Source organism: Sitophilus oryzae, unplaced genomic scaffold (assembly GCF_002938485.1).
Source record: "Sitophilus oryzae breed Bouriz unplaced genomic scaffold, Soryzae_2.0 scaffold_1494_pilon_pilon, whole genome shotgun sequence".
In the NCBI taxonomy this organism is placed as follows: domain Eukaryota; kingdom Metazoa; phylum Arthropoda; class Insecta; order Coleoptera; family Curculionidae; genus Sitophilus; species Sitophilus oryzae.
In genome coordinates this window covers 5,277,406-5,289,657 of record NW_022146163.1, presented here as the reverse complement: position 1 = coordinate 5,289,657, position 12,252 = coordinate 5,277,406, and the positions used below count along the sequence as shown (strand labels likewise).

At 32.2% G+C, this 12,252-nt stretch overlaps 1 protein-coding gene across 2 annotated transcripts in view; it reads right to left on the bottom strand.

Annotated features, from left to right (window-relative positions):
• Positions 1-11,500, bottom strand: part of LOC115877566 (radial spoke head 10 homolog B-like) — a 43,106-nt gene extending 31,606 nt beyond the window's left edge. The window contains exons 1-2 of one of the 2 annotated variants that reach the window (XM_030893812.1): positions 11,059-11,500; positions 4,908-5,092 (exon numbers count right to left, since the gene is read on the bottom strand). In XM_030893812.1, the coding sequence (XP_030749672.1) occupies positions 4,908-5,092; positions 11,059-11,428 (555 nt within the window). In that variant the 5' untranslated portion in view covers positions 11,429-11,500. The remainder of the gene's footprint in view (positions 1-4,907; positions 5,093-11,058) is intronic. The other variant, XM_030893811.1, reaches the window with a different exon arrangement.
• Between the last annotated feature and the right edge of the window lie 752 nt (positions 11,501-12,252).

The following is a 12,252-nucleotide window of genomic DNA, read 5'->3' as shown; positions in this document are numbered from 1 at the left end:
TATATATATATATATATATATATATATATATATATATATATATATATATATATATATATATATATAAAGCGGTCGATAAAATAGTAATTAATACAATTTTTAAAATAAAAAACGCAAAAACAAGCGTCGTTACACAATGGAAATAAGATTATGACAATATGATAACAATGAAAAGTTGGTTTCCATAACAATGTATAATTTGTACTTGTCTAAACCGTATAAAATAAAATTGTGATTATTTTGGAAATAAAAGATGGTTTGAAAAATAAAGAAGGTTTGAAAATGGCAAGTCATGATGTTGGAGACATATTTTTAACGCTAAACTTATGGCGTTGATTTATCTACGTAAGTATACCGGGTGGTGCATCATCGTTGGAAACATAAGAAATCCTATGCAAATTTTGAACTCTTCAAATTACTCTTCTCCCTTCTCCCTTACTGATTTTCTTCTGATTCTCTTCTCCCTTACTGATTTTACAGCAAAGTCGTAAATAATTTTTTTAAAGCTTTATATATGGTAAATACTACAAATACACATGCCAAATTTGAACAATTTTGGACCAGCCGATTTTGAGTAATTTAAAAAAGATTGCATCTATTTTTAAATTAAAACCGAACAGGTAAAAATCAAACACCAGTTAAAATCTGACATACCTTAGGTTTACAAACTATGATTTTGTAGCTGTCAAAAGTAATTTAATTTTAATATACGGGAGAAATAAACCGAAACACGTCAGATACACTGTTTAAGTTATTTCCCGCGTAGTACCGTTTTATCATGCTCACTTTTTCTTTATGTGTATAACAATAAATTATTACTAGTACTGAATATTAAAATTTTATTAAAATTAAGTTATGTTTGAAATTGATGTTGACAACTTAAGGTATGTCGGTTTTTGACTGGTGTTTGATTGTTCGCTATTCAGTTTTAATTTAAAAATCGATTCAGTTTTTTTTTCAATTTACTCAAAATCAGCTTGTCCAAAATTATTCAAATTTGGCATGTGTGTTTACCAAACGTAGACCTTAAAAAATCAATTTACGACTTCGCTATACAATCAGTAGGGGTCAATCAAAATTTGCATGGGATTTCCTCTGTTTTCAACTACGATGCACCACACGGTATAATATGATCTAGGGGAATTACAGTCATTTTATATTTTCGTTACCCTTTATATTCGAACGTGCAGCTGCATCAGAATGACTAATTATTTAAATATCAGAAAGGATGTTTATACATGTATGATTTATTTCCTGTTTCGGTTTATAATAGATAAATTGTCATCTAAATTTATTATCATTAATAATTAACAACACTGAGATCTGAAGCATCGTGGTTTTTTATTCTTGATTTATTTTTAAACGATGCATAAATATATACAAATATTACGATTGTACACTGCACACTGAATATTACAATATAGTTCCAATAAACTAAGATATGAACGTGTAACCGGCGAATCTTATCATTTCTTCGCATTCGCCAGGAAATCTTCCTCCGGTGTAGCTGTATGGGTTCACGGTCATTTCAAGCGGACGGACGGGACAAAATGGAAAGATATAAATATTTTAGAAAATGTTATTCAGACACAAGTTTTGTTATTATAACTTTTTGAGAAAAAATAGATAATAAAGTTTAGCGTGCTACTAAAAAACTTAACCTTTAATGATAGTTAAATTAAAGTCGGACTTGAAAGGGCGCACTTGCAAATTTTTGGACGCATATTTGTAAACGACGTCCATGATCGCGATTCGGTTTTAGGCCGAACGATACCGCGTAAACAGCATAAGATATGGCAAATCCGTTTGGTAAATAGCATCCGTGATTCCAAATTTTAACTGCCTTAACACATCTTACACATCACCGGACGATATCGCGAAATTTATTAATGGGTTGCTCGTAATCGTAATCAGCCTTCAGGATCGCAAATTTTGTTTGTTAACACAAATTAAACGACCTAAAAATAAAAAAAGGGTTTCAAGTGGCCACCCCTTCCTATAACAACCACGCATATTGCTGCTTAACTTTGGTGATAGTACGAAAAAATACACGTTGACGTGTTGTTGATTCATAAACATTTCGAATATTATAGAGGATTAAAATCGTGTCGAGAAATCAACAGAAAATATATTCCTAGATGACATTTTATGTTCATCCAACTTACATATAATACGTATGCAAATTACTTAAAACAAAATAGAGATATAATATATTTTCTATAATTATATAACTTTTCTTAAAAAAAAGATGTGTCCTTAACTATAAAAAATATTCAAGAAGGAACTAAGTTACAATCTACTTGATCTTCTTGTACTAGAAAAAGTCAAATTTCACCTGCAACGAAACTACACAAAGTGTAGTTTTTATTTTAAATTTACGAAGTAAAAGTCTCTAAGCATTGGGTAAAATGTCCTGGAAATTAAAAAAATTCTGTAACTTTATTCATTTCAGCCATTTTTTGGTTTCGATTTATAATCTGTTTTTTTAAAGTTAATTTGTTTTGAGTAATTACTCTTGTTAATTTCTGTAACTTACCTCAATTTCTTCTTTTTTTAACGAAAAGTGTTCTAATAATTTCTTTATCTATTAACTTATATACTCGTGGTTTGGGGGCAAATTATTTTTTTTTGCAAAATATTATTTAGTACTATATTCTTTGGTAGACATCTTGCACTTGCGAATTTTGCGATCTTGAATGCTGATTACGAGCAACCAATCAACAAATTTCGCGATATCGTCTGCTGTTTATAAGAGGAGTTAAGGGAGTTAAAATTTGGAATTACGGATGCTATTTACTAGACGGATTTGCGATATCGTATGCTGTTTACGCGGCATCGTTCGGCCTAGAACCGAATCGCGATCATGGACGTTGTTTACAAATATGCGGACGGAACATCAAAATCCAATTGGTTTTTTTATGCTTACGTTCAATCTACTATTTCTGAATTTATTTCTAAATAAAACTCATAAAACTCGACTACGAGTAACAACAAATCCACATGACAAATCCTAGGAACAGAATCAATGATATTTTTTTGAAGGATGGAGGGGACAAGACGGACGGGGCCGAATTTGCCGCATAATTTTTTTTCTTGTCATTTGTAATATATTGTATTTTTTTCCGTTCTATTAGCCTAAATACTAAAAAAATACGAATAGCCATAGCCTTTATAGTCTTTGAGAAGGCTTTCGGCTCGATATATCCTAAGGCAATAATAGAAGCCTTATAATAACTCTCGCCAATATATATAAAGAAGCCAAAGCAAGTGTAATTATATATAAAACAACCCCATAGTTCCCCACCAAGCTGTTTACAGCAACACTAGAAGATATCTTCCGTCAACTGGACTGGGCCAAAAAAGGATTAAAAATAGATGGATAATATCTTAACCATCTAAGTACGCTGCTTAACCATCTTTGCTGACGACATAGTTCTAATTGACAATAGTTCTGAAGAACTAGAAGCACAAATTAATGATCTAAATACAGCCAGCAATAAAGTAGATCTCAAAATGAATTTAGCAAAAACTAAAGTAATGTACAATGAACTAGTGGAAAAGAAAAGACATTCTAATAAATAACACACTACTGAAAATAGCAGAATATATACAGTGTGAGTCTTAAATAAGTGCAAATATTTTCAGGGCTGGTAGATCTCGATAAAAGAAACATATTTTCTCTTTACCATTTTTCAAATAAGTCCAAAATAACCGAGTTATTTAAGTTTGAAAATTAAAAAAAAAGGTTTTTTTTTTCGAAAAATTTTGAGAGCCACCGGATTTTTTCTGTATTTCCATCTCTTTTAGTGCCGTAACCATAGAGTAAGCAGTAACTATGGTAATATCAGAGATTAAGAAATTATACCGTGGGAAAATTTGAGGTGAACAGGCAGTTCCAAAAAGTTTTCGAAAAATATACAGGAAAATTTAAAAGAATATACACGATTTACAACATCTTTTTTTTTTTTGCGAAAAAAACCTCATAGCCGTGTTCCTGGGGTCGAAATATACCACCCCTGAAAATATTTGCACTTATTTAAGACTCACCCTGTATATTTGGGACAACTAATACACAGCTCGGGATCTCAACTACCAGAAATCAACAGAAGAATTAAGTTAGCATGGAGTTACATACTTATGGAAGAAACTCAATCATATTCAAATCTACAATGCCACTATCTTAAGAATATTACTTATCTAAAGAATATATCACTTATCTAAAGAATATACATGCGAAACCTGGACACTTAAAACCGACATCATAAGAAAACTTAACAACAACGCACAATGGAACAACGCACAATGGAACGAAATATGCTGGGAATAACTAAGAGAGACCGTAAAAGAATAGAGTGGATACGACAAAAGACCCACGTAATAGATGTCATCAACACAGTCAAATTCCTCAAATGACAATGGGCAGGACACCTGGCAAGAAGAACGGACAACAGATTAAAGGACCATAAAAATTACAGCATGGTACCCACGAGGAATTAAGAGACCTAGAAGAAGACCGAACATGAGATGAGACCATGATATTAGGAAATTGGCAGGGATAACTTGGGCCCGCATAGACAACAATAGACAACAATGGGCCCAACTACAAACAGAGTATCTAAATATGTGAGGGAGGCTACACCATAATTGGAAATGGTTGAATAAGCTGAAAATGATGATGATGATAAAAAAAAGTTGTTTTGTTTTTTTTGTCAATATTTCAAAATATTTTTAGAAACAATTTTTCTTTTGTTTGTATGCATAAAATAAAGTTAATTTTGTTAATTTATAACTTGTAAAATAATTTTTAATGCACACAATTTTTATAAAAAAACATTTCAATAAAAATATGATAGTTTAGAAGCATGCCTTTCAACAAATAAAGAAGCCCAGTTAGATACTTTCTTTACTTTATAAACACATCCGTTCGACCAAAAGAACGTCCCATTTCCGTGCATCAGATTGCCATTCGTTTGACCTTTATAAATATTTCCATTTTTGAAAATGATTTTCCAGCAACACATACAGTCAGAGGCACAGCTCATACCACTCGAGTTTTCTACGATCATGCTGCTATTTGTGTTACTATTTCCTTCTAAAAAGAAAATAATCATGTATGCAAAAAATTAAAATCATAGAAAATCAAATAATATAGAGGGTGTTCCATTAAAAAAACGAAAAAAAAATTATATTTTAGAAAGGTTGGTATAGAATTTTAAACACCCTGTATGGTTTAAGATTACGATATTTATAGAAAAGTAAGAACAGACCAACTATAATAATGTATTTAGTATAGTTTTGATTTCAGATCATTCCTTGTGTTTTTATTTTCTTGTAAAAGGTTGAAAATCAGGGGCGGCTCGTAGCACTGGAAGATGGTGAGGCACATTAGAAGAGAATTTTTATTAGTATGTATATAAGGGTGGCCATTAGTACGAGGAAGTTCTATATAAAAAAAGTACATATCCTAAAAATATTTTCTTTAAAATTGCAATAGCATTACCATTTTTCTGTACAGAATTGGGTTCAGCATAAAATTCAGCATACATCACACTATTGATTTATTTGAAGCACTATATATGCGGGATTTCCATGATAATTCATATTTGAAAAATTTCATTTTTTAAAAAGTGGTAAAAACCTGGAATGAATTTAACTTGATATATTATTGCTTAAGTATGTATATAGCGAGGTATGTAGAATAAAAGAAGAAATCCGAGAAAAATTCACATCCACAGGGATTTTTTTATGGCGCGGCCAACATTGCAGTATTATAATGCTATATCTCAGTTTTTTTAAATGCAATACACACTGTATATTATTTTTAGTATTTTAGATACCTTTAGATACCTACAGACTTGAAAAGCGCATATTTCTGTATTTAAAATATTTCTAAATTTTTAGCAGTTGCGGAAATAGCCTTATGTAATATAATTCGCAGTATTATACCTATTACATAGGGCTATTGCAATAGTAAATTTTTTTTTATCAAAGCGACCTCAGGATATTTTATCTTATATTTTACTCTGTATGGTAAAATTTTGTTTTTCTACCCATCCTATAAAAATAAAACAAAATGAAATCTTTAACAAGTCGCTTTACTTTTTGACTATACACAATTTATCTAGAAATGATTCGAAAAACTTTACCTGGGGAAGTCCTCTGATGATGCATGGTCCCTCTAAATCATCATATCAATCAACAATAAGTCACTGCCCACTTTTTAGGTATTTACTTAATATCGTCCTATTGCTGCCAAAAGTCACAAACTAACATTTTTCCGAACAACCAAATTCAATCACTAACTATGTTTTGAAGCGGAGAATCGATTGCAAAAGTCATTACTTTCTACGATTTCTGGCTATTTATGTTTTATTTTAATACCGAATAGCTACTAACTATAACATCTTTATGCAATGCAATTCATCTTTAGACGCCTTTTTCTCGGAAGTAATAAAAAGTAAGTTAGTGACTTTTGGCAGCAATGGGACTATATGTACAATGTACAATAATCAGTAAGAAGAGTAATTATTAAACATGCAATTCACATTAAAAAACGTAGATATTGATATTAATCAATTAGAGACAAAACAATGTAATAACCGGCAGAATTAATTCAAACTCTGATTCAAACTAAGCCAAATTCCCAAATAATGCAATTCTGCATTTTCAGCCTGTCGCCTAAAATCTCTCGGGCTGATCGGGAAGTGATACATATTTTTAACGAACGGCTTTTAAGGTTTAAATTTACATTTGAGGCTCGCCTGAATACGGTCTTTTTACGCGCAACTACTCCATACATTTTATCTCTCTTCAACTAAAGGTTTTGCCTATGCTTTGAACGCTGTCGCTCCGTCAATGCGATATACCACAATACGCTAGACAAGGAAAGGTGAGAGGCAAACCTCTGCACATATACTTCTTAAAGAATAAATGAGATGGATATACATCGTCGAGTTTGTCGCATATGGGTAAGCGCGTTTAAAGGAATACCATCGACGTAATTTATTGTAGAATGACGGTTAAAAAATACAATTATTATTGATGCAAATAGGGAAAAAATATAAAATTGTGATTAAAGATGTATCGATTAATACGTGTAATTTTTCAAATGTATTGGTGAGGCACTGCCTCATTTGCCTCATAGGACAAGCCGCCCCTGTTGAAAACACTGCTTTATTTTATTTATTTATGAATATTTTGAAACTATCGAGACCTATTTAATAATACCTTAGGATTATGTAAAGTGATCAGAAAGGAAGCCAAAAATGCAATAATATACAGGGAATGTTCCATTTAAAAAAATCATGCCGATACATGCACATCTAAGTTTTTTTAACTTTTGTTAGTTTTTTATAGGAGCTACAGATGGCCGACGCACTATTGCCGAACCCGCATAGAGCCGTTTTTACTACTGTTTGAACCGTGGCAACCCTCATTTGTGGCAACTTTTTCATAGGTAACCTATAAAAACATGCATGTAATAAAAATATAGCTTTAATTTGCCGGGCATGTAATAAAAATATAGCTTTAATTAATTAAATACCGGGTGCGTCTCAAAAGTGGCTCAGCCCTATAACTTTTTTATTTTTTCTGATAAAACAACGATATTTGGTATGTTAGTATATGACATAAATTGGGATTGATTGACATATTCAATTGTTTTCGGTCACTTCCGGTTTCACCGGAAATGACTACAACTTTTGATTTTTAAATGACATCCTCGGTAATTTTTTACTTTAATCTTTAATCGATAGAAAATGACACTCTGAATCGAATGACATATCATTTCTCAATTTTTGACATAGTCACTAAAAAACAAATTTTATTTTAAGTTTCAATCTAGAGTGCTGTGTTAAAAATACTAATTTTTAATCAAGGAGCCTTGGAAGAATAGATTTGATCGTCTAATGTTTTTAGTGTCTTGTCCTGGCCTGTTAAAAGATGCCCAAATCGTATTTTTAATCATATCTCAATTTTTTCAAATGGAACGAGGGTGGCTCATTAGCATTTAGTTATGAACCGCATGTTACAATTTCAAATAAACCATATATGAAAATGTCAAAAGTTGACTTATGATGTGTCATTCTATTCAAGAGTATCATTTTCCATCAAATAAAGTAAAAAAATACCGAGGGTGCCATTTAAAAATCAAAAGTTGTTGTCATTTCCGGTGAAACCGGAAGTGACCGAAAACAATTGAATACGTCAATCAATCCTAATTTATGTCATATACTAATATACCAAATCTCGTTGTGTTATCTGAAAAAATAAAAAAGTTATAGGGGTGAGTCACTTTTGAGACGCACCCGGTATAAATGATTATAAATGTTATGAACGTAATGGTCGTCTCCAAAATCAATATTATTATTTATTATTAATTAATATAATTATTTGCTGCAACTTTTTGACTGACACCCTGTTAATAGTATATTTCACTATTCAAAAATATAGAGGACAGTTTATACTGAAATGAAATTTTGTGGGCATATGTAGGTTAATTTACAGCCCTTTTTAAAAATATAGAGAGTTCAACAGGGTGTCCCCAAAAAAATTACACATCAAAGTTGTGTTTTTTTGTAATGGAACACCCTATATATTAATTGATTTTTCGATTCTAGGAGAAAACTATAGGTGAGTTTTATTAGAGAAGTGTATGATTGAAATGTAAGGTTTTTGATCTATTTAACATTTTCTAAAAATGAAAAAGGATTTTGAAATTTTAATAAAAGCTACCTAAATTGGAATTTACCCGGTATAGACTAATATGTAGTTAAAATAACTATTGCACTTTAAATCAAATTAAAACCTGACTCAAAAACTTATACCAACGCTTATACAGGGTGAGGCAAAATTAGTGTTGAACACTGGTCACCTTTAAAAGCAAATTACTCCTTTATTTTAAATGGAACACCCATTGTATTATTCCGGTGTTCAATGGAGAATTCATATTCCGTATATTATTAAGGTTTTGGTTTGGGTTGGGTTGGCCCCTCAAACAAAGATTTTCCTAGATACTTTAATTTGTATGATTTAGTGTGAGTAGATCTTTGATATTTGATAAAAGCTAGGTGGCTGTGATATGTATGATGTTACTTCAACATAGCTGTCTAATTAGTTCAGCTTTAGCAATTAGTGATCATTTTGTATCAATTAAAACAAAAAAATTCTCAGAAATTTTTCAAAAATGGAAACTTATCCTACATCAGAGAGAGTTGATATGATTCTATTAGTTGCTGATTACAATATGCATTTACCAATTAGTAGCATACTTAAATGCTCCTGATTTTATCTAGTCTGTGCTTTGTTATACGGATATCTTAAAGAGAGTTTTTTCAAAACTCAACCAACTATTGTCGACAACATGAGAGAAATGATTGTGGCTGTTTTTTTAAGTAGAACTCGTATGCATTTTAAAATGAAAAGATTTTTTGAAAATAAAATTATTTTATGCAGTAAACAGGAAAGGAAGCATTTGATTTCATCTAGCTATTTTTTGTTACATCATTATAGATTTATATCTAGTTTTAATTCTATGATAATTAAGATATGTTTTAAACTTGTATCTTTTTATTACAGTATTTTACCCTACATCCTTTAATTTTTGTTAAATTAACACAGCCACCTAGATTTTTTTAAATAATAAAGACCTACTCATAAAAATGAAAATATCTTGGAAAATTTTTGTTTGAGGGGTAGGCAGCCCTAATCATATTTTGAAGGTATATAAATTCTCCATTGAACACCGGAATAATATACTGGGTGTTCCATTTAAAATAAAGGTGTAACTTGCTTGTAAAAGTGACCAATGTTCAATATTAGTTTCGTCTTACCCTGTATAACTTTTCGAGTTTAAAAAAAAAATTAATTTGGTTTAACATACAACGGTTATTGTAATTAAATATCAGGCTATACAGGGTAAATTGTAATTTAGATAGCTATTAATTGAAATTTAAATTATATTCATCATTTTCACAAAATGTGAAATATGTCAAAATCCTTACATTTTAGGCATATGCTTCTTTAATAAAACTCACTTTTATTTTTTTCTAGAATCCGAAAATTAATTAATATTATGTAGGGTGTTCCATTACAAAAAAAACACAACTTTGATATGTAGCTTTTTTGGGGACACCCTGCTATACATATATTTTTATAAAATGCTTTCAATTAATCTATAATCTAATAATTAATCTAATAACCTACATATTCTCCCAAAATTTTATTTCGATATAAATTAGCGTTCTCTCTGGAGCCTCCGCGTCGTATAAGAGGCGCCACCCTGTGCGTAAATATTAGTATTTGATTAAAAATATGATGAGCGTAAAGGTACGCGCACACTGACCAGAGCCGCACGCGCCCCATCGACCGAAGAAAAATATTGTTTGTGTTACTTTCAATGAAGGTGCGCACACTAGTCAGAGCCGCACGAATCGCATCGACGAAAATGCGGCCAGCATTGTTGGGCCAGAATGATTTTCGGTAAATGCGGCTAGTGCTGCTGATGTCACACGCAATTCCTTCCACTCTACGTAGCGTAGGTAGCCGAAGAGGAGATTAGAAATTCAATATGCTAAGAAAGTTCGCAATTTTTTCATGGCTCATATTGAAATATTGAAACATTTTTAGTTCATCCTCAATTAAATATGGAAATAATGTGGATTTTTGCCAATATTGTGAACCTATAAGTTTCGATTCTTTCTCGTGATTTCTTCTTCTATTAGCAAGGAGCTCATAATTATTTCTTGTTCGTTGTCATTTATTGTGGAGAAATATTAAAAAACACGCTTACCACCGCAGACAGGACTCCGGAAGCGACTGATGAGAAATTCGATTGGCAAATACGGGTGTAGTAGGGGCAAAAAGAAACAAAATAGCGAATAATGCGGCGCATGCGGCGCGTTCGGTACGGCTCAGTGTGCGCGACAAGAAAAAAAGTGCGATTCGTGCGGCGAGTGCGGCTCTGGTCAATGTGCGCGTACCTTAATAATCCTGCAGCCGGATCTTAGACTATGTTATGGTTTAAATAATTAATAAAAAAAAACAGGATTAAGAACTCACTTGTTGGATCGCTCTCAAGAGTAGATACTCCCGATTCCAAGGTCGACGCTTGGCTGGTGGTTAGCGAATCCGACAATACCGTAGTCAAATTATTGGGATCCATCTGTTTGGCGAACTTTTTTTCCGCGATCGCGTCTTCGAGAAGCGCGTCGAAGAACATATTGGTCAACATTTCTCGGCAATGGACGGGCTCTTCAACCATGTTGATCGATTCGGCGGTACTCTGCTCTTTAAGTATCGAAGTCGACACTGAATTCGACTCTCCATCTTGGCTTTTGGTTGATTTGCTGGACCTGGACAGCCGTCTTTTTGGACTACGATGTTTACTTCGTATATCTCGAGCACTGTGCTTGTTCGTTTTGCTATCCATTATTGAACTGATTTGATCGGTTTAGGAGACTGTCACTGAATGACAGTGAGGTATAGGGCTGGAAAATTATCAATATGCATTTTTGTGTACGTTCAGGTAGTCTAGCATCTCACCAGTTTAATTATGATAGGTACCTGTTAAGTAATATACATGTAGTGCATAACGAATTATTTGTACAGGGTGTCCAATTTTCGTGTGTTTTGCGGGGTTTCTAGTTTATTATCAGAGATACAAAGAATGCGGTTTTCACATAAATATGTAGAATTATATGGGGAATGTCATAGATCGCCATTTCCAAACAAACTAGACGCCGTTTTTTCGATCATACATTACATATGTATATACACGTTTAAAACATATATATTTACAATATTTTTTTATTTAATTATACATTAGGTATACACACGTTAATAAATAAACAATTGTCTTGATGATCAGTCCACTGTGACTGGTCGACACAGAATTCGACTCTCCATCTTGGCTTCTGGTTGATTTGCTGGACCTGGACAGCCGTCTTTTTGGACTACGATGTTTACTTCGTATATCTCGAACACTGTGCTTGTTCGTTTTATTATCCATTATTGAAATAATTTGATCGGTTTAGGAGAATGTCACTGAATGACAGTATGATGACAGTGAGGTATCGGGTTGGAAAATTATCAATATGCAATTCATTTTTCTGTGCGTTCAGGTAGTCTAGCATCTGACAGGTTTAATTATGATACCTGTTTAGTAAGTAGTTATTTTTAGTAATATACATGTAGTACATAACGAATTACTTGTACAGGGTTTTTCAATTTTCGTGTGTTTTATGGGGTTTCTCG